We start from the raw sequence: 23,534 nt of genomic DNA on the forward strand, positions 1-23,534 counted from the left end.
TATGTATCCCACAGTGAACAGAGATCTGCCTCAGTTTACAAACTTATTATTTTTCCAGAGGAGCAAGTTCCTCTGCTGCAATTAAGTTGTTTTTAGCTATAGTCCAAGCACAGTTGCTATACAGGGCTCAAATAGGACCAAATAGCATGATCACCACAGAAAGGATTCAAACAAAATTTCTAAGTATCTTCCAGGTTACCTGCTGTATTCCAAATCAGTACTTCAGTGAGAAATAGGAGTCAGTAAACTTGAATCTATTCTCTGATCAATATCTTTATCTACTGCTTAAAACTACACCACAACCCTAGTGGATTGACCCATGTAATATCGGCAGACAACTACAAACCTTCCTGGGAAACAGCAGTCCCAAAGAAACTGAGCCACTATGATTTCTCCAGTGATGCCATCTTAACCTTAAGAGTTAGATCAGGTTAGATCCATACGAAGGCAAAGGATCTTAGATATAGAAGGTCATGTAGAAATTGCTGCTTTCTCTCCTAATATAATTGCAGATAAACAAAGTTTAGTGCCTAAACTTATATCCCAGTTCCTAAATTCAGGAGAGCTTTATCTGGCTTGATTTAATGTTCTCCCCACAATTGTCCAGGAGGGGAAATATAAGAAAACCCCAATACTGCCCCTATGATATAAGTACCATAGAAATCAGAGCTTGTGTTCTTTTTGTATTGCCGCCAGATGATTACCCCTTTTTTATTTAAATTTCCAGGGCATGCTGTATGAACATACTTCTCTTCATAAAGAAAGTGGGAACTCTTCAACATTTATATTTTTATTATCATCTCAAATGCACCTCAAATCGCCCATAGTAATTGCACTTATTAAAGTGCATTTTTGGGACATAAAATATTCAGTGAATGTTTAATTTGTACTTGTATATTTTCTTCCAGATGAATATTAAGTTTGGGTACATAATTGGAAAGTTATGTTTCTTTGCATTTAATTATTGTTCATTATAGACGATACATTTGAAAATGTTATAGTATAAACAAGAAACAATTATCCATAATATTGAAATCTAAGATAAATCAAAATACTGGAATTTGCATCATTATTAAAGCCAGATTTTTTATAACAGAATATTTCTATAGCGCCATATTTCTATAAAAAGGCATTTCTGAGAGTTGACTTACTGTTTTGGTTGCAAAACATTGCAAGTAAGCTGAATTTCAGGAACTGAAGTTCCATCTGAAATTATACTTACAAGTTATTATGAACAATGTTTCAGAGGAAAAAGCCATCTTAGCAACTATTGCTTCAAAAGAACACATTTGCATCTTTTTCAGAGGAAATGTTTGGCACTCATTCTGCTCTGTGGTGGTCTCCAAATGGCAGTTTTTTGGCGTTTGCAGAGATTAATGACACGGAGGTTCCTGTTATGGAGTATTCGTTTTATTCAGAAGATACACTGCAATATCCAAAGACCATTAAAATCCCATATCCTAAGGTCTGTGTTATTTATTAAACATAGTTGTTGAGTGGTTTGATTAAGAGAATAGTCACATTTAATCATTTGCTGTTAACAAAAATATTGTCTGTCTCTCCTCAACAGCTTGCTGTGATTACTGTGACTTAAGTCAATAGCATCTGGCAGCTCTGAAGTATTGTATTATCTCTAGGGAAACAGGAAATGAAAGCAGTTGAAGGCTGTGGAATATTTAAGTTTCTAAAATGATTTGTTGAAGAGCACTTAGATGATCAATGGAAAAAGGAACACTTCAGCTCACGAGTTGCATGGCAAATAAGGGACTAAGGACTATTAGCTCTTCCATGAAAAGGGATGAGTGGGCTAGCTTACATTCATTTCTGTTTTGGAGGACAGATTTCCAGGCTGATATATTTGCCAGGGCAGAAGTGAATTGTTCTGGTTTTTTTTAAAAAAAAAATGTGTGCAGTGGATCTATACTTGGTTTTAGTGTTGTCAAACTTTAGAAACTGATATGTTCTCAATACTTCCAGGGTCTTTCCAGAGGCTGTTTTTTCTGATGCTCCATAGACTGTTCACATGGCTGTAATATTCCATAGCTAGTCCAGGAAGTGATGGGGAAGAAGCCTCAATATAGAGAGTGTAGTAATTTTTTAAGCGTGGTAGGATTTTCAGTGCTTCAGCAAAGTGGGAAAAATGTCCCAGCTTGTCATGCATTTTAGAAAGTAAATGTAACTTCTTTTCTGGAGTAGAATGAATAGTAATGGCTTCCTGCTGTCAGTCTCCTTGGCATGGGACTTCTGAAGTAGGTCACCCATGTTCACTTTCAGCAGAATCTTTGATGGAATTTCTTAAAATCCCTAATGGGGCATGAATCTGGACATATGTTGCTCTCTTTATTTCTCAGAATCATGTAACTGAAAATGTTTGACATATCGTAAAGTTATTTCTGGAAGCCAGAAAGTCAATAACATTGTTACAGGCCAAAATTAAATTAGTTTCTATGCATGCTTGTGATTGATTCACTTGGTCCTGATGAGATTGCTTCCATCATCAAGATTAAAGCTATGGTTTGTTCCAAGAGGGAACAGTTGTTGATCAAAGATCAAGAGTAGTTCTGAAAGGAATTTTCATTGAATTTTAATGTAGGAGGAAGATGATTAATCATTCCCCTGATCAGTGCTTCAATTAGATTTGGGGACACAACATACTTTTCAATAGAAAGTACAAACAGAGCTGTTGGTGTCCCCCTTGTCATGGTCAGATCATGACCTAATTATCATAAGACTCTCTGGTGCCGCTATCCACTGCAAGGAGTCTGGACTTATTACATTGGTTCCCCCCCCCCCCGGCAACTGATGGAGCTGGAGAAGTTTCAGAGGGAGCCTAGAGTTGTCCCTCCTGGTCTGCTGGATGGTTGATCTGAAATCTTGGTTGTTGCTTCGAATAAGGGGGCAGCTGAGACTTTGGTTTGGATTGCATTCCCTGTATTTTACAGAGAAGTTGAGGGAGATGAAATGGGAGAGGAAACATCTAGAGTGACACTACACTCAACAAAGTATGAACTTGACTGAACATGGGCTAGAGCCACTATTAAGGGCTATCGTGTGGCAGTAAGGTGGCAAAGCAGCAGTATTTTTACACTCTTAATGCATCTGCAGATTGCCACCTGCAGCCCTATTTCATCCCCTGGTTACCTCTTGTGTACGGGGGCGCAAGGAAACTTTGGCAGGGATGGGTGAAGGAATTTGCTCACCATCTTAGATTCACTTGCAGTTTGACGCTAGCCTTCTTGCAGGTCCAGAGGAAATGCCTAGGGTGAATCTTGCCCAGTTATCTGGGAATGGTTGGAACCTGCTAGTCATCAGAAAGTTGACACGGGCATGAGCTAAGCCTTTTTAGATCTGTGCCTCTCCTGGGATATGCCATGTGAGTGATCCTAATAGTGGTGAATTTTTCTTTGAGTGAGGGGGTTGTCCCTTTACCCCTTACGGAACCGATCAACACTGGACAATTTTTGCCCAATATCCTTTTTGAGGAGGATGATTAAGAAGATAATTGTGCAGCATCTTCAGAGGACCATGTGTGTTTTTAGTCTTACTAGAAAATAGAAAATTGTCTTCTATAATAGAAATGTTTACTAAGTCATGTGATGAGGAGTTACACTGATCTCTAAAAGAATAACTGTTCACTAAATGTCAGTGATCATAACATCTCCTGAACTGACTGTTTTTACAGACATAGAAAAATTACATTATTTTTATATGTATTGAACTAAATCTTTAGTATAGCTTTCAGATTTTTTAGCAATGAACCTCTATAAAACACAAATTATTTTTTTAAAACTATATATACATAATTTTCTCATATTTCATGTTGAGCTTTAAAAGCTAATTACTTTGTAATTTTCTAATTAACATTGCCATTTGGACAGAATCTGTTTTACGATGTTTTAATTTTATCCAGGCAGGTGCTAGAAATCCAACAATAAGACTATTTGTTTTGGATATTCTATCCCTTTCCTTAAAAAATATCTCGGAAATTGTTGCACCATCTAGTATAATATCAGGGTAAGTCCAAGTAATATGCTTTGTTCTGGTGAGTGTTGTAGATTATTATTGTTATTATTTTATAATTATTGAATAATAATATAAGATTTTAAAAAACATTCATTTATTGCATTAAAAATCCTGTGGATTCTGTAATTTATTAATACTTGACTTTTTTTCAATATATATTCAGCTGGATCAGTCATTCTTTTTTTTAATCATATTTATTAAAACTGCCCAACTCCAAGAAGATTCTGGGTTGCAAATAGTAGGATATACATATAATTGCCCAAACTAAAACACTGTAAAACTTTTTTTATATCGTAGTAACATAATTTGGGTATGTGCATATTTGGTGTTGTAAAATATAAAGGATATTATAGGCAATGTCAGAACTCTACATAAGCCAGGATGAGCCACATCAGCTTCTATATTTAAAGGTATTCTGCAAACACAGAGACACATATACAAATACTAAAATAAACATACTCTCTCTTTCTCATATACATACACACATACATGTACACGTGCACAGGAAGAGAGGGAGGACCCTTCGTGTCTATTAGCTAGGCTGAAAGAAGTCAAAAGAATTATTTGCAGATAAATCTCAGTTTTCCAAGACACACTTCCATCTTTTATATTCTGTGATTCGTGGCATTAGTTCTTAGTTTATATTCTTTATCTTATCTTGTTCTAGCCTGTGATCCTCCGTTTCTAGTCATGGAATGTTTCCAAAATCTGTAGTACAGTTCTATTCTATAGAACTAAAATTTGAATTTTATTTGTACAGGTAGTCCTCAGGTTACGACCACAATTAAGCCCAAAAATTATGTCGCTAAGTGAAATATTTGTTAAGTGAGCTTTGCCCCATTTTACTACCTTTCTTACCGCAGTGGTTAAATGAATCACTGCAGGTGTTAAGTTAGTAACACAGTTGTTAAATGAATCTGGCTTCCCCATTGGCGTTGCTTGTCAGAAGATCGCAAGAGCTGATCACCCGTCCCCAGGACACTGCAGTCGTCATAAATATGAAACAATTGCCAAGCATCTGAATTTTGATTAGGTGACTATGGGGATTTTGCAACAGTCATAAGTGTGAAAAATGGTCATGTCACTTTTTTCTGTGCTGTTGTAACTTGGAAGGGTCACTAAATGAACTACTGCAAGTCGAGGACTACCTGTATAATACATATTGTAACAGTAATAGCATGTTGAACGTTGAATGGCATATAAATGATAAACATTTAGGTATAGAATTCAAGTGAACCTATACAGACAGATGATGAGCAGTCTCTTTGTTTTTAACCTCCAGGGACCACTACTTGAGTGCTGTAACGTGGGTGACTGATGAAAGAATTTGCGTGCAGTGGCTGAGAAGGATTCAAAACTTTTCTGTGCTCACCATCTGTGACTATAGCAGCGCATGGCACTGCCCAAAGGTACAGTGGAGATGGATTGTAGAGGTTGAAGGGTGAAGATTGCTTCAACAGTGCAAGCAGACCATGGCATCCTTCTGGTTGTTAGTGGGCAAGGCTTGGTAGATGGGATAAATAATGGAGTTGGTGGAGGGATGCTTGGGGAAACATTGTGTGATTTAGGAATGGGAGAGGCAGATTTGAGGGGTCCTTAGTGCTCTCTGAGCTTCATTGTTTTCTTGCAGATGTTTCATTACCCAACTAGCTAATATAATCACGGTTACTACCTGATGATACCTACTAGTGAAATACCTGCAAGAAAACAACCAAGCTCAGAAAGCATCAAGAACCCCACAGTTCAGCCCTGAGCTACAAATATTCTCTTCTAGAGGCAGATTTCCACAGTAATCAGCAACCTAGGCTGGTTGCCAGTGTAGCCTTACCTGGACCATGAAGCCCTGACAGCAGAGACTCTCATCCTCATCCCCTAGACATGCTCTGCATGGGCCTGTTTTTGAATATAGCTTGGAAACTGTGATTGGTAGTGGCCAGGATATTAGCAGGTAAGCCCTGCCATAACCCTGATTCACTAGTTGCTTCATTGGATACGAATAGATTTCTGAGTTGAATTCAGAGTGTTAGTTTCAACTTTAAAAACCATACATAGCTTTTTCCTGTCTACTGAAGGAATTGCCTTCTTCTTGTAACTAATGGTCCATGCATGCAAAACTGATGACTCTGTTTAAAACAGGCATTTGGTGGTGATTGTCTTTTACAATGCTGTTTTTAAGATTTTAAGATAATTGGGTTGCTAATATTTATTTGGGTAGATTTTATGTCCTTACTGTTTTTGTTTCTGTGTTGTAATTCCCTGAGTCTTGGGAACTAAGTAGAGAATCAATCGATCAATTAAATAAAGGCATCAATGTACAGAAAATTCTGTAAATATTGGCATTGAAAGAGAGAAGAGCTAATTAACAGATAGCGGTTATTAAAACAATGAAAATCTTTCTCTTTTTTTCAGGAAAGGGAGCATCTTGAAGAAAGTAAAACTGGCTGGGTTGGCAGAGTAAGTTCAGTGATTTAAGGATCAACTTACAGGTTGCATGGTGGCCAAGCATCCTTTCCTACAGAGAGAACATGGCTAAAAAGATACCTTACCGTGAGGAAAGGAACCATTTCATTGTACCTGCTAGCTGTTTTTTATCACATCTAAATCCTTTCCTTCCTTGCCAGGTTCCAGCCCCGTATTAGTGAGATAAAGACAAGCTTGGAACAACATTAGAAAAGGGTGTATATTTGAGTTTCAGGGCAGGAAAAACAGCTGGTTGATTAGTTGAATAAGTGATTAAAAGCACTTGCCAACAAACTACCTGGACAATAGTGTAAGTTACTGCTTTGTAATATATAGTTTAATATACAGATAGAAAGTTAGCTCTTCTTAATAACTATTTTTTTTCCAAGTGAAAAGTTTTGGATTTTTTCCAAGGCCATTTAGAATTGCAATTATAGTCCCACCCCCCAATATGAGAAATACACTGGTTTCTCAACTTTTTAATTAAGACTATAGCAAAGTCTTTTTTGTAGGTATAATATGGGACCTACGTCTCTCTCACATTTCTATCCTGTAATCCCTAATATTTTAAAAGGATGTGTGATATCATGTCATTGCAGTCTTTCCTCATTCTCTTCGAGCAGTAGGCAAAGAACTAAACATTGTCCAAGATGATGTCATGTTATGGCTAGTTTTTATCAGTTGTTACAAGAGGACACAAAAAGGTGAAATTTCATAGCAACTCAATTTTTCATGGGATATCATCATACCCATTTATAGTATCGTTAGAAAAATAGAACTATTGCTGGGACGTCATGTTAATGAAATTAATGCAAATTATTATTTGCCGATGTGGATATTCATCCTGACATTGGCAATTTGTTCTTCTCCGATGGAATTCAGCTTAGCAAACTTTGATATTTCTGATTTCATCTTTAAGGTTATCTTTTGGTGGTTGGCATATTTGGTTAAAACTTGTAAATTGTATCAATATATTAAGTGGAACCTGCTGTTTTCATATTTAATGCCTATAACTAGTAGTATTTCACATTTTGGGGATTAGGGGACTGGAGACTAAAACATATAAGGAACGGCTGTTGGAATTGGGTATGTCTAGTTTAATGAAGAGAAGGACGAGGGGGGACATGATAGCAGTGTTCCAATATCTCAGGGGCTGCCACAGGGAAGAGGGAGTCAAGCTATTCTCCAAGGCGCCTGAAGGCAGGACGAGAAGCAAGGGATGGAAACTAATCAAGGAGAGAAGCAACCTAGAACTAAGGAGAAACTTCCTGACAGTTAGAACAATTAACCAGTGGAACAACCTGCCTCCAGAAGCAGTGAATGCTCCAACACTGGAAGTTTTTAAGGAGAGACTGGACAGCCATTTGTCCGAAATGGTATAGGGTTTCCTGCCTGAGCAGGAGGTTGGACTAGATGACCTCCGAGGTCCCTTCCAACTTTATCATCATCATCATTATTATTATTATTAAAAAAAAAGTGACTTATGAACGTTTTTCACGCTCATGACCACTGCAACATCCCCGTGGTCATCTGATCAAAATTCAGATGCTTGGCAACTGGCATGTATTTATGACGGTTGCAGTGTCCCAAGGCCAGGCGATTCACCTTTCTGACAAACCAAATTAATGGGGAAGCCAGATTCACTTAACAACCATGTTACAAACGTAACAATGCCGTGATTAACTTAACAACTGTGGCAAGAAAAGTCATAAAATGGGGCAAGACCTACTTAACAACACTCTTGCTTAGCAACAGAAATTTTGGGCTCAGTTGTGGTTTCCCCCATTGACTTTGCTTGTCGGAAACCAGCTGGGAAAGTAACAGATGGTGAAAACATGACACACAGGACAGTGCAACTGTCATAAATACATGCCAGTTGCCAAGCACCTGAATTTTGATCATGTGACCATGGGAATGCCGCAACGGTTGTAAGTGTGAAACGAGTCATAAGTCACTTATTTCAGTGCTGTTGTAACTTTGAATGGTCACTAAAAAAATGGTTGTAAAATGAACAGTTGTAAATCTACTATATGGTCAGTAGATTGCCAGGTTCTGTTCCTAAAAGGGGAACAAGTTTATAGGAACAAGGAGTTGTACAATAACATCACTAGATCTATATATAAGAATAATACTTTTTTTCTTTCCTCGTTTGCTTAAAAGAGTCATGATTTTTTTTTAAAAAAGCATCAAATATAGATCTGCCCTGCAAAAATAATGGAAGTTAGTATCTTCTGCTGTCAAGCCTAATCAGAAAAGAAAGACCTTAATATACCTAACACATTTTAGCTCTACATGATAAAATCTCAGGAAGCAACATAATAAGCAGATTGTGTGTGGTGTGAACAGTTAAGCAAAAAGAAAGAAAAGAAAAAATGGAGGAATATAAATCTACTATAAGAATAGAAAAGAATAGGTTAACATTATTATTGTCATGCTTGTTCCACTATGGTTTATATCAGGGGTCTTCAAACCTGGCCCTTTTATGACTTGTGGACTTCAACTCCCAGAATTCCTCAGCCAGCGTGCCTGGCTGAGGAATTCTTGGAGTTGAAGCCCACAAGTCATAAAAGGGCCAAGTTTGAAGACCCCTGGTTTATATGTTCAAATAAGTCGGTTGCAGCAAGAAAGTATAAGGTATCTCATTACTCTATAAGACTTATTATCTGGAACCTCCTTTGTTTTAACTTTCCCTGAAAATTAGATTGAGATAGATTAAAAAATGGGTAGAGCCAGGAATAAAATAATTTGGATGGATATGGATCTCTCTTGGTGTCGTTGAGCTATCTCTCCAACTCCCATCAATACTAGCCAGCTGATGGAAATGGATACTAGAATGCTTATTCTTTACAAGAAAAAAACTTAATTTTTTTTTAGAAAGACAAAAAAACCCTAAACAAAACATTTTAAAATGTGCATTAAAAAAAACAAAAACACATATATGTATATTGCCCCCCCCTACATACTGATAGATGTATTGCAACAATAATAGTATGGCATTTTTGAAGAAAAGCGTTCCAACATATTTTTCATTCACTTGTAATTCATCTCTTTACCAAGTATTTAAGTTTAAGTTTATATGACACACTAAATATTGTTGCTGAATGCAATAAATAAGAACAAAACCAATTCCAAGAATGAACTATTGTTCCAACAGCTCTGAGAAGATAACAGTGAGCAATTTGTTCACTGGTGATTTTATGAGGATGTTAATGGGTTTTTAAAGGCAATTGCTTGACATGTTTTGTGGAATTATTCAAATGGGTATTCAGAGTTCTACTGTACTGAAATAAATTTGTTGTCTGCAGTAAATTATGAAGCGTGAAAAAAAGATGGTTTTTACTCAGTTGGAATATTTAATGAGATTAAACTTCAAGTAAGATAGTGACACTGATTGCAAAAATGTTCTCTGCATTTATCAACAAAATAGTTTTCCTCAGGCAAAATGTCTTCCAGGAAAAAAAATCAGTCAATTCCTAAAAGTTTTCTCAAAGACAAACTTGAAACTGCTGACATAGAGACACTTGAAGGTAAATTACATGCACTAAGAATTGGCACACTGACTCCGTTTGGTGAGCTAATCAATTTGAAGATTGTTGTATGGATGATTAAGCCATTCAAGCTATGTGATATAGATGTGTCAAAAGGATGACAAATACAAAACCAGTTTCAATTGAGAAGTTTATTTACAACTCTGGTTGAACAAGAAGATGTCAGTGGCTGTCGGCAGTACTAATTTCCCCAATTCATATTTTGTTGAGCCAGTTTAAGTACAGTTCATAACCTTTTTTAAAAAGAAAGCAGAAAGAGGTCTTCATGTGACCATATCAACTTGAAACCCTAACAATTATTCTCTTGGTAAAGAATATCAAGCGCTAAATGAAATGAAAAATAAGAGAGAAATTATTTTAATGTTGTTTCGAACACCATCTAACCCTGTAGCCTGCACGCCACTCTGAATGCCAAAGAACGTCTGAGTTTGAATATTCTGATAAACAACTAGAATTACCTTAAGAAGCGGGATATTATGTAAGGACAAAATAATAGGACTTCGTTTCAGGATTCAAGTTATTTCTTCGAGATAGAGAACTGCCCTCAATAGATATTGTATTAGAATTTAATTTATTTTGTCTTTCTATATTAAAAGTCTCATTCTCTCTTACTTCCATTTTAGTGGACATTTGGACGTTTTGCGCAATATCAGATTGAGTTCAAGATTTTTTTTTCTTTATTTATTTCTTAGTTGATATGCACCTTGAAAAAATCTTCCCATTTGTGAGATCAAAAATATATTTTTGAGTCATTTTTTAAAAATATGATGTGATTTTGTTGATTATATATTTATTATTATTATTCAAACTTATATATTATTTGTAATTACAAATAATTCATTTGTAATTGAACTTTCTTCCAAAGGGGAGGAAAAAGACTAAACCCTAGTCATGTGTTTATTCTAGAAAACCTTTTTATGTTGCATTCTAGAAATTTTTTACTTTTTACTGATCAGATGGCTGTAAGACAATGGAGCCTATACTTCAGAGATTATGGTTAAGGGAGTGACAGGTGAAGGACCTTTTAGAATAGAGGTCCCCAACCTTTTGGGCACCAGGGACCGGTTACGTGGAGAGAGGTTTTTCCATTGGCCGGACAGGGCGTGGTTTTGTGTGCTGCCTGCATCTCGCTGATGGGGCTTGGCTTGTTTATGCGGACCAGTTTCTGGCATGCCACGGCCCAGTACTGGTCCATGGACTGGGGGTTGGGCACCCCTGTTTTAGAAGATAGATGGTGGCACTGGTAACTGAGAGGCAAAAGACTTTTGGCAGGGTCTTTTTAGTGTTGCCTAGATCAAGAAGCTACCTGTGTGAGGAAGTTTGAAATCCCAAATCTTTCACATAGCCTTATTTATGCCACATCAAACATATTTTTTCTTTTCTTTTTTCTTTTTTTTTTTTAAATATGTTTCTATGAATAACAAATTCATTTCCTTGAAATTTGTTAATACATTATATAGAAAATTTGACTTAAAATCTAACACTAATAAATATAATTAATGATTGACAATACCAAAACCTAGCCATTGTAACAACGGTATCGATTTAAAAATTAGAAAAAGTGACAATTTCTTTGCGTAGTACAGTGAACTTTCTGCAGATGTAAAAATATTGAACAACTAGGTCTTGTGTCAAAAAAAAAAGGCTGAAGATCACTGATCCAACTCTCCAAAATGTGTGGAATTGCAGAATAGTATTAAATCAGTGATACATTCAGTTAATAGAAAAGCTACTGGACAAGCCATTCTTCTCAGCAGAGGAACATAAGTAAGCATGCTCAGTATAGAACAGTTGAGCTGAATCTTTCGATTAAATTTCAGTGGTTGTGAACTTTCAGGTATCAGAATTTGAGAAGATGAAATTGGGCAGAGCTAGAATGTTGGCATCTCTTTGCTTCTTTCAAATTATTTATTGCTTTGTAAATATTCAAAAGTCTATATGTCAACAAATCATAAATTATTTTCTTTTTAATTAATTACCTTCCATTTCTTATATTACCAAAACAACAAAAGAAAATAAAAAGTAAAGAAAAACAAACTGTTAAAGACCTCCTGTGCATGAAAGAAAAGAGAAATAAGAGCCATGTAATTGCAATTCACTAATGTTTCATACTGAAGAGTCTTTCTATAAAAACAGCCAATGCCACAATAGAAACCTATCTCTTTTGTCTCATTTATTTTGAAAACTTTAGGAATAACTTGTTCTTTGGGAAATAAAAAATATATATTTTTAATCCCTGAACAAAAATCTAATAGTCAGTGTATTTTTCTGAGAGGTTAAAATTAATAAACCTATGAAATAGTATATTTATTAACCATTACATCTATAAACATGTTATTCTTCTTTTTCGCAGTTTCAGCCATCTGAACCTTACTTTACTTCTGATAAAATCAGCTACTACAGAATTATCAGTGATTCAGAAGGATATAAACATATTCACTACACTGATAGCGCAGGAGTAAGTAATGATTATTTGTGCATGTTTCTTTATCTCTGTGCATGGATGTTCATAAGGGAGGGCAAAGAGAGACAAATGATGACACCTGTGTGATGTCATCACTCAATGCCATGGCTTATGTCAGGGGTGTCAAACTCGCAACGTCACGTGACATGTCACGACGTATCGTGACTTTTTTTGCCATTGCCGGCAATAGGTTTCGCTATGATGCATCCGGCCTACGGGCCGGCAGTTTAACACCCCTGGCTTATGTACTTGCATAAGACATAATGGAAAGCATTTTTTGTGATAATGTCATTACATACATATTATCATTTTGGAGTTATCAGAGTTTGTCGTAGACATTGTTTTGTGTATGTATGTGTAACCTTACATTAATGGAGATTCATGTTTTATCTACTCTTTATACTTAGAAAGTTAAACCTATTACAAGTGGAAAATGGGAAGTAATCAGTATAGCTGCCGTAACAAATAACAGCCTGTGAGTATCCATTGATAACTTTTGAATATGTGCCTGTGTGACAAATGCATAAACCATCTCTTTCTAGAGATAGCTTTTTCTGTTTGTTCTGCTTTTGTCTGTCGTATTAAAACTGAGACTGGATGAGAAGCATAAGAAATTTTGCATGGCAATGTTATGCTCCCTTGCCTATTATTCAGATTGTGCTGACCTTCCTTTCCTTTGATTTATGTCTTCCTGATAAGCCCAAATCTCGTGACTCTTGAGATATAAATCTTCTTTCCCAATCTCATTAAGGAAGTTGTTTTACATCCCACTGAATTCCCTGTGACAAGTTAATCATTACTAATTTAAGCTTTAAGATTTCAGTAAGACCCAAATGCCACTAATTTTAGTTGAACTGGAAGGCTATATGTCAGTGTTTCTCAACCTTGACAATTTTAAGGCATGTGGACTTCAACTCCCAGAATTCCACAGCCAGCATTGCTGGCTGTGGAATTCTGGGAGTTGAAGTCCACATGCCTTAAAATTGTCAAGGTTGAGAAACACTGCTATATGTCAAAATAATCCATGCTCAATGAGTAATATTCTGCAATAGAATGGCAGTGAGGCACATTGTCTTTTATGCATGATTATGAAAATACCATTCTCTTTCCCCCATTGTCTGCTTTTCTTACATAGGGCCCACTGTTAATACTTTCTCTTTATTACAATGCAATCAGGAAATGCAACACCGCATCATCAAATAAGTATAACAAATATACGGTACAATCTATAGATGTAATACAAAGCAAGCATAAAATGCAATAATGTAACATAAACATACTTAAACACACACCCCCTCCATTGCATACAAATCTAAATAAAGTCAACAACAGATTGTAGCTATTTAAGAAATAAATCCTGGAATGTTTCACCAGTTTTTTTCCCCTACAAGTTAGTCACCTATTATATTTTCTCTTGATGAGATGTTCCATGGAAAGCGTATTAAAATTGTTGAATACATTCCTCTGATTTAATATTTGTTTATTATAACTGCTAAATACCTAATATATTCTCTATAGGTACTCTATAGGTTCAATGGAAAAAATTGATAGTCAGAATTAGAGATCTGTGCTGAAAATGGTCTGCTAAATAATTGGTGCACTTGTTTCTCCTTTATATAACACATTTGTATCACTCTCAACTGATACACAATGACTTGGAGTGGCTTACAAAATTAAAAATTCACAATAAACTTTCTCCTTTGCCTACTACTTTCTGCTTAATGAGATGCTTTCCCTTTTTTGTGGTAACATAATGTCTTTTCCAGTTTCATTGCAACATAATGTATTTTCCAGTTCTCATGTAGAATTGCACTTTATTACTTAACCATTTAATCTTTTATAGCTACTTGTGTATTATTGTCCTAGGCCATTTATATTACAATAAACTAAATGATTATCAGGATGAGGTATTAATCCACAAATAATCCATTTGCTTATTTCACAGATACTTTATTAGTAATGAATTTGAAGGTAGACCAGGAGGAAGACATCTTTATAAGTAAGATGCTTTTTTATTATGGTTCTGCTATACAGAGCATACATAGCATATATCTTTATTTTTCACATTTTTGAATTGCCTACCTTCACTTTCTCTCTAGTGTTTAAAATACTAGCTTAGGAACCAGGAGACTATGAGTTTTAGTCCCACCTTATGCATGAAAGCTGGCTAGGTGACTTTGGGACAGTCAGTCTCTTTCGTGGTTATTGTTGTGGGGAAAATAGGAGGAAGAAAGAAGATTAGGTTTGTTTACCACCTTGAGTTAGCACAGGGGTGTCAAACTGCCAGCCCGCGGGCCGGACGTGTCATCCCAAAATTGCCGGCAATGGAGAAAAAGCTCCGATACGTTGCACGACATCACGTGACGTCACGAGTTTGACATGCCTGAATTAGCATAAACAATAATCACTGTGGGATAAAAATCAAATAATACCCTAATACAAGGGTGATGATAATGATATAGAAATTCAAAAATTTCCGCATACTTGAAGGATCAATCTCAAGAAAAATTTATTTCGGTGTGGAGAAGATGGATAGATTATATGAAGAGAAAGTATGAAGTGATTAATTATCATATAGCTTTTGAATAAATATCTTTTTTTTCTAATATTTTTATATATTTAATATAATTTATATATATACGGTATATATATTATTTTTAAGTTTATTATTGTATGTTAGAGTTAAAGTATGTTAAATTTTGTTTGTATTATGAATGGATAGCTTACTTTAGATTTGGGATGTTATGTATTTATCCCTGTACTCAGTTCTGGGAAGTCCGGGGGGGGAGGGGGAAGGGGATGAAGGGGTAGAATTATAAAAATTTGGTGTATTTATAAATGAAATGTAAATGTTTGTTTTTAAGAAGAGGAGATGATCGGCTAGTACCCCTAAACTGCATCCGAGGTGGTGGAAAAGAAGGTGATGGGATGTGTAGGATAGTTGGGAAGGTGGAAAGAGGAGAGGTAGTGGTCAAGAGGGGAGGAAGGAAGAGGGAAGTAGGTAGGAAGGTGGAGGGAGTGTGGATGCGGGGGGGGGATGCCGATTATTTCAGAATAGGCTTTTTAGTTGCTTGTTTTTCTAATGAAATGCACCATATTTGTATTATTTGTTCATATTTTATTTGAAAAAATTAATAAAAATTTTTAATAAAAAAATGATATAAAAATTCTAAATTCAAAATTAAATTGCGGAAATACAAGTTATAAATGATGAGTGATACAAGTAATCAAATATGCTGATGGTGGAGTAAATTGGACACAGCTTGAATTGAACTATTTAGATAAGAAAAACTATGAAATAATGGGTCCATGGAATAATGTTGATTGACAATATTTAGTACTAAAACACTGGAGCCCTTGGTTTACTGCAGGTAAAGTAGGCAATTGAAGAAAAAAAAGAAGACAAATCTGAATTAAATATGAAGGAAAGCAAAGAGAAAATGTCCATTGTAATTTGCAAAAAAAAAAAAAAAGCAACCCACCCTCAGAGTAGCAAAAATTGGGTATAAAATTGAATTGTTAGAAAACTCTTTAGAAAATTGAAGATGTAAACCATGACATTGCTGGCACAAAAAACAAAACAAAACATGAAGCATTGGCACACACAAGTAAAAATTATCCTGACCGTCATAGGGATGCAAAGAAAAGAAAACTGATAAATTCTCCTGTTGAAATCAAAAGTATTTATAGTAGTGTGCCTTCATGATGTGCAGTAGAGTACTGATTTCTTCTGCCTTTCTCTTTCCCACATTTTTGCAGAGTGGACTTAAAAAATGACCTGAAAAAAATATGTATCACTTGTAATTCAAAGGAGGAAGCATGTCAGTATTTCTCTGTATCCTTCAGCACAGATTCAAGATATTATAAATTGAATTGTTACGGTAAGTACTGCAGACTCCCATCCGTACAGAAAATGCAACTTGATCCTTAAGATCCTAATATTTTCATGATGCTTCTCCAATCCACAATTCAAAGAACTATTGTTGTTTGGATGGCCACAAGCACAAACTTTTTCAGCTGGGATACCTGGGTCATTGCCATCACCATTTGGTGTGTTTTTTTTTAAAAAAAAAAATTGCTTTTTTATTTTTGCTTTTACTCTGAGAAGTCAAGGCATCTGATGCTGTTAAAAAACCACTAGCCTCAGAGGAACAACTTTATAATATAAATTGGGCTGAGAGAAAAGGATTGATCCAAAGTCACCCAGTGAGCTTTAAGACCAAGGGAAGGTTTGAAGCTAGGTCTCCCTACTTCCGGTTACCACTGGAATCATCATGAGAACTAGAAGATGGGCCACAATTCTGCTCTTCTTATATATTGATGAAAAAGTCTCCACTGGTTTAAAAATGAAGGGTATCACAGTGCATCATGAAACAAAGTTATTTTTAAAAGACCTACTCGAAAACAGAGCTACTTTTCTTCCATTCCACTTGGGTTGCTTATTTGGCAGCATTAACCAGAACAGAAGCAGTTGGTTTGGCCCTTGTTGAATGACAACATAAAACTGTTGAATCTAATCATTTGCGATTTGGTAGAATTTATGCCCGTAAAAGAGTCCAGTATGCCTGAATATTTACTATTAAGAAGTAAAATGATATTGACTATCCCCATATACTTTGTAGGAATATTGTTTATGGAGAGAGGCAAGCAGGGACAAACTCTTTGAGATGTCTGTGGGGGGAGTAATACCAGAATGTGATAGGCCGCTGCTGTTCTAGCACGCACACACACAAACACAGAGATCTCTGGAGGGAGAACTATACTGAGAATATGGCAGCTTCTTTACCTCAGTCACTAGCAGCAGAGGGCAGCTGCAGAAGTTGCATTAGGAGAGCACTCTTGTTCCTGACACATAGGTGGAGATGACTTTCCACCCACCCACCCTTGTATTGGGAGACATGTTCCTCTCCTACCCACATTTGTTGGAATTTGCTGCCCCTGCTACTATTGTTGCTTCTCACATTTCCCAAAGCAGCCTTTCTCTTCCACCTGAACAGCTGCAGAGTGCAAGGAGGCTGTCTTTGCTGGCCTGTCCTTCTTTCTCCTCTTGGTGCTGGGAGGAAGTTTAAAGGCAGCAGGGATTTCCCACACCCACACCCACACCGCCTTCTTCCTGATGTGATGGCACCACGGTGTAGGGCTATGAGCTCAGTCACACTTCCTTCTTAACAGGGAGGATCCATAAGCAGCCAATCAAGATTGGCAAGTTGCTCCACCACTGGATATTTTTAAGAACAGATATACCATTTGTCAGAAATGGTATAGGGCAGGAGTAGGCAACCTTGGCTCTTTTATGACTCGTGGACTTCAACTCCCAGAATTCCTGAGTCAGCATAGCTGGGAGTTGAAGTCCACGAATCATAAATGAGCCAAGGTTGCCTACCCCTGGTATAAGGTCTCTGCCTTAAGCAGGGACTTGGACTAGAAGGCCTCTAAGGTCCCTCCCATCTCTGTTATTCTGTTTGCAATAGTAAGACAGAGGTGATAGAAAATATGGGCCATATGTTGCCGTTGGATCAGGATTTTGAGGTCCTTGTTCTAACAACTACACTGTGCTTTGGACATCCATACAACAGATGTGAAGAACAAAAAACTGATTTTTGGTTGGTCAGAACAGAAAGACAAAAAAAACCCCACCCTCCAGTTTCCAGCTTATTAGCTGATATTACTATTAGTATTAATTTGTTGAAGAGAAAGCATTTTTGTGTACAGGGGCATTTTTGTGTACAGAGCAGAAAAAAAAGATACACTAGTGACCAGCTTATTCCAAAATCATAAAATTAGTATTGGTATTAGTGGGTTCAATTGAATGCACTTTTTATTCATTCATTTATTTTAAATATATCTATGGATTAAATATATTTATGGATTATGAGTACCCCATTAAATAATCTTTCCACTAAATCATTGATAAAAATTGCAAAGGAAGAAAATGCAGAATAAAATGCAAAACATAAGAACATCTCAATCAAAACACATTGACAAAGAAAGAAAGAAATAGCAATAACTGGAATAAAATTAACTTCAGTGAAAAGCTAGCTTAATTAATTGGATTTTTTTTTAACACTCTGCGAATAACAGGTCCTGACCTGCCCTACTTCACCTTGCAAAACAGCATTACAGACAAAGGTATTTTATTTTAAATTTTTCCTCTTCTGGAAGAGTGGGAATGCATGTCTGTTCTGGGATATTTGTGATTTAGCGTTTGTAATATGTTATCCATACATATCTTGCAGTAAGATCAATTGTACATAATTAGCTTTATTTCTGATATGAATGCATGAGATTACACTTTGGTGATGTAATTCAGTGACCACCCCCAGTTGGGTGCCGTACAGGTGTTGGACTTCAGTTCCCATCACACCTGACAGCAACTCAAATTTCTGTTTGGCTGTAAACAATGGGACTTCTAGCCTAGCATGTCTGCAGGGCACCAGTTTAAGAAAGCTTGGGTTTTTTTTTCTAATGCACATCAGTTAGAAGTAGATCCATGGGGTAGAATGAGATTCATTACTAAGAAGCCGTAACCGTTGTGTTAAAGGCATCAATCTGATATGTCACTATAATTTATATAACTCAATGAGAAAAAAATGATAAGAGTTTGTATGTATGTGTATAAAACAGGAAGAAAACATACAGTTCATTTTTCCCATCATACAGGGAGATACACACAGAGTTTGATACATGTGTGTCTATGTGTCTGTGTATACATATTGCAAGAAGATCAAATTTCTAATAGTAGCTGACAAAAGGGTACGGATCTGGGACAAGAGGCTGTGATTTTTTTTAGAAAAAAATCCCTTCTTTGTGCAGCAATTCTGACAAGCTGAGATTGTTGCCAGCTGAGCTCATATTTTTTGAGCTGGTGCTACTTAGTTCTTGAATGTTACAGCATTGTTGAGAAACACTCCAGTTGGTATGAAAAGAAATATATTTGTGGAAACGAATTTGGATTGTTCTTTCTGTTGATTTAAGTGTGTGTCTTTTGCTCTTCTTTTTCCTTCCTTGCTTGTAATTAATGCTTGAAATCAGAGGCATTTTTTTCATCAATCATCTCTTACGCATGCTTACTAGGAAGTAAGTCCTAGATAGGAGGCACAATGGCTTAGCGATTAAAGATGTTGAGCTTGTCAGCTGGAAAGTTGAGAGCCCGGGTTCGAGGCCCAAGTGCCGCAAAATGGGATAAACTCCCATTATTTGCCCCAGTTCCTGACCATCTAACACAGACATGTTAAACTCGCGACATCACGTGACGCCGCGAGCCGTATCGGGACTATTTTGTCATTGCCGGCAATGGGGTGGGTGCGGCTCCGGTATGATGAAACCGGCCTGCGGGCCGGCAGTTTGACACCCCTGATCTAGCAACTCGAAAGCATGCAAATGCAAGTAGATTAAATAGGTACCACTTCAGTGGGAAGGTTGCGTGCATCTTGGTGTATAGTCATGTTGGCCACATGACCATGGAAATGTCTTCGGACAACACTGGCTCCCTCAACTAAGAAGCAGAGATGAGCACCGCCCTCTAAGTAATTGATTTTTAAAACCAGCCCTCCAAATTGTTTTAATTCTTTGATTATAACTTATCAAATATACCTGTTTTAATCCTAGCTATTAAGACCCTAGAAGATAACGACAAGTTGAAAAATGTATTGAAAGACATTCAGATGCCCTGCAAAAGACTGAGAAATATTACTCTGCATGGACAAAGTAAGTTTGCAAGTTGAAACAAAAGGAAGTAAATCATTTTTAAAAGTTGAATAAAACAGTATATTTACGTAGCTTTTTGAAACCATAATTTTGAATGAAAAGAATGTTTGCAGCTCTTCATTATTATCAACAGTGCCTCAGAATTTTTTTTCTTCTGTGATTCGTAACAGGAAAGGAGCCATTAGGTTTAAGAATTTGTAATATGAGACATTGTAAATAAAGACCAAGCAGCTTGCTCAGCCAGCATTGCTGTAACCAGGATTATCTTTTTCTTGCTATCTCCATGAATTCCTACTTTAGAGGCTGTAAACCATTTCAGGTGTGCTGATTCAGGATATGTGACATCTGTAGCCTGAGTGCAATTCTGATTATTGTCATGCTGATACCTATCAGTTTCAGCTTGCACTTTGGACTGGGAAGGTCAGTACAGTCAGCAACACATAAGAATAATGGTTGCTCTGAAACATTTGCCTTAATTCAGAAGGGCAGAAAGTGAGGCTGTGGACCCGCCTGGCAGTGCAGTTGAATGTTGTGCTTAGAAAGTTGTCTCACTCACCCATCTCCAAATCTTTCTTCCTTCTTTCCTTCTTTCCTTCCTTCCTTCCTTTCTTCCTTCCTTCCTTCCTTCCTTCCTTTCTTCCTTCCTTCCTTCTATTTCATTTTTTTTACAAATAACTCAAGATGGTGAACATATCCAACACACCTTCCTGTTCCTCTTTTCCCACAATAACAAGAACCTTGAGAGATGAGTAAGGCTGAGAGAGAGAGAGTGACTGGCCCAGAGTCACCCAGCTGGCTTTCATGGCTAAGGTGGGACTTTCTAGCCTGGTGCCTTAACTACTAAAAACCAATCCTTCCCTTTCCCTTTCCCTTTCCCTTTCCCTTCCTTCTCAATTTGACAAGAATGCAGCATATTATCAAGAGGCCATCCAAACAAAATGTAATCCTTCCTTCCTTCCTTCCTTCCCATTCCAAAATATTGCGATTCCCTCCTTTTTGTCTCTTTCTTATCAACTCTCTTTGTGTGGAGCTTGGCTTCTTCTTTTTCTACTGGAATTTGTCCTTGTCACCTCAAACATCATCTTTTCCCAGTCCCTCCTGATTCCTCCCAGTCTATTCACTCTCTTCAAGTATCCATGCCTTCAACCATAGCATCTTTCCAGCCAGCCAGCCACCCCATTTATTGGAAGGGTGCAACTTCTTTGCAGTGTTGCTGTTGTTGTTGTTTTCTTTAGTAAAGAGAATTCTGTTCTTAATTAATAGCTTCTGTTACTAATGAGAAAAAAAAGATGGTACCTTTCTCCCCCACCATTCACTTTGGAATAATGAGAAAAAGCAACTTCCTTCTTTCCTTTGTTCAAAAAAGAGGCATCATTTTTTTCACCAGCGGGAGAGGCTATGAACCAAAATAATAGTGTCATAGCACCCTCTGTTGATATTAAAAAAAAAACAGAAACACAAACATCACTCCCCCAAATAAAATATAATTTAGTAATCATTCAAAATAGAAAATAAAAGAGAAACATTAAAACATCAGTGAATAAAGTATGAAACAAACAGCATTTGGATCTGACCTTTTTCATGCTGTATAAAGCGCAGGGCTGCCTTCAAACTGATGGAAGACCTCAAGAGATGCTTCCCTTTCTTTCTCCCTACTACACCGTGCCTCCCAGGTGATAACGCAACACAAAACTGGCTGTAAGAGAAATTGGCATTTGGAGAAAGCCTATTTGAAATTGTTCTCAAAAGGTGACTTGTTTTTGGCTAATTTTGCAGTGTTTTATTTGAATGGAATATTAGTAGTATCAACCATTCGTTTAGTGACTGTTTGAAGTTACAACAGCGCTGAAAAAAAGTGTCTTATGACTGCTTTTCATGCTTAACGACCATTGCAACATCCCCATAATCATGTGATCAAAATTTGGACACTTGGCAACTGGCGTGTATTTATAATGGTTGTAGTGTCCCAGGATCATGTGTCATGTTTTGTGACTTTCAGACAAGCAAAGACATTGGGGAAGCCAGATTCATTTAACAACCATGTTATTAACATAACAATTGTGGTGATTCACTTAACAACTGTGGTAAGAATGGTCTTAAAAGGGAACAAAGCTAACTTAACAACTGGCTTGCTTAGCAACAGAAATTTTGGGCTCAGTTGTGGCCATAAGTCAAGGACTACCTGTATGTAGTTTTCCATTTGCCTGATCGATGCGAGGGAAGTAGCACCTGGTCTAGTTTTTCATTCTAGTCCCCTTATTCAGCTGCCGCAACAGCTACGCTATTTGTGAGCCTTGATTAATGTGGAGTAACTGTACTTTTCTGCAGCCAATTCTTTCAGAGGATTTCTATGATAAATGAGTATAACACTGAAAGTTATGGAGGTCAAAGACATTTCCTTGCATGGAAATGTGTACAGATTTCAACCTTCACAATCATTGTCCATTAATTGTCTAATGTATTATCATAGAATCTGAGAGCTGGAAGAGACCACAGATCAAGTACAGCATCTCTAACAGATGACCATACAATTCCATCAGAAGACCTTGAGCGAAGGAGAACTAACCATGTCTTGTGACACTCCACCATCTGACAGCTCCTACTGTCAGGAAGGGTTTCTTGATGTCTAGTCTGATTCAGTTTTCTGTAGTTTAAACCCTTTGTTCTGATCCAGTCCTCTGGGACAAGAGAGAATAAGTTCATTCCTGTTCCTTTCTGAGAAAAGATAATTTCAACATAGGACTTTAAAAGCTCTGCCTTCTCTGCATCATCCATTACTAATTCATTTTTCATAACAATAGATCTACAATCTCTTTGGCCTTCCTCCTATTTCTAATGTAGCTTTTTGTTGTTTTGGGATCTCTCATAAGCCTCAGCACTTTCTAAATTCAGCCTTTCTAAATTTGTTCCAACAACCTCTGGAAAATGAAGTACTTAATACCTCTTTCCTAGTTGATCCTAGTTGAGATGCAAATGCAAGGCTTACTATAGAATTAGCAAGCTTATTGCACCATGAAGATCTGTCCACACATGCTCACTGGGGGAATTGAAATGAATCACAGTTGCTGGTTCTGATGTAAGATTGTATCAGAGGTTAATTTGACTATTGAATGTGCTTTGGGGATTTTTTTATGGTCATGTTTTCCCTGGATTTTTAGTTGAAGTGATGTTCAAACATTCAAGATTTCATAAAGCCTTTCCTTTTATTGTAATTAACACCATAGCAATTAATTTTATCTAGCAAAAGTTTGCAGGCGGAAGTCTTTTCCTATTACTGTAGTGCAAGCTTTTGATCCTGTAGAACATGGGTGTCAAACTCGCCATGTCATGTG

At 36.8% G+C, this 23,534-nt stretch overlaps 1 protein-coding gene across 1 annotated transcript in view; it reads left to right on the forward strand.

The window, feature by feature from the left end:
• Positions 1-1,304: 1,304 nt before the first annotated feature.
• The window catches only part of DPP4 (dipeptidyl peptidase 4), a gene marked incomplete at its 5' end in the record, with an annotated part of 46,936 nt that continues 24,706 nt past the window's right edge, over positions 1,305-23,534 (forward strand). Inside the window, 10 exon segments of the mRNA XM_015823769.2 lie at positions 1,305-1,465; positions 3,911-4,014; positions 5,306-5,432; positions 6,433-6,477; positions 12,385-12,489; positions 12,903-12,970; positions 14,441-14,494; positions 16,255-16,376; positions 18,577-18,624; positions 20,104-20,202. Coding sequence (XP_015679255.2) covers positions 1,305-1,465; positions 3,911-4,014; positions 5,306-5,432; positions 6,433-6,477; positions 12,385-12,489; positions 12,903-12,970; positions 14,441-14,494; positions 16,255-16,376; positions 18,577-18,624; positions 20,104-20,202 — 933 coding nt within the window.

The sequence above is a fragment of the Protobothrops mucrosquamatus genome, unplaced genomic scaffold (assembly GCF_001527695.2).
Source record: "Protobothrops mucrosquamatus isolate PMUCROS unplaced genomic scaffold, P.Mucros_1.0 scaffold1978, whole genome shotgun sequence".
Taxonomy (NCBI): domain Eukaryota; kingdom Metazoa; phylum Chordata; class Lepidosauria; order Squamata; family Viperidae; genus Protobothrops; species Protobothrops mucrosquamatus.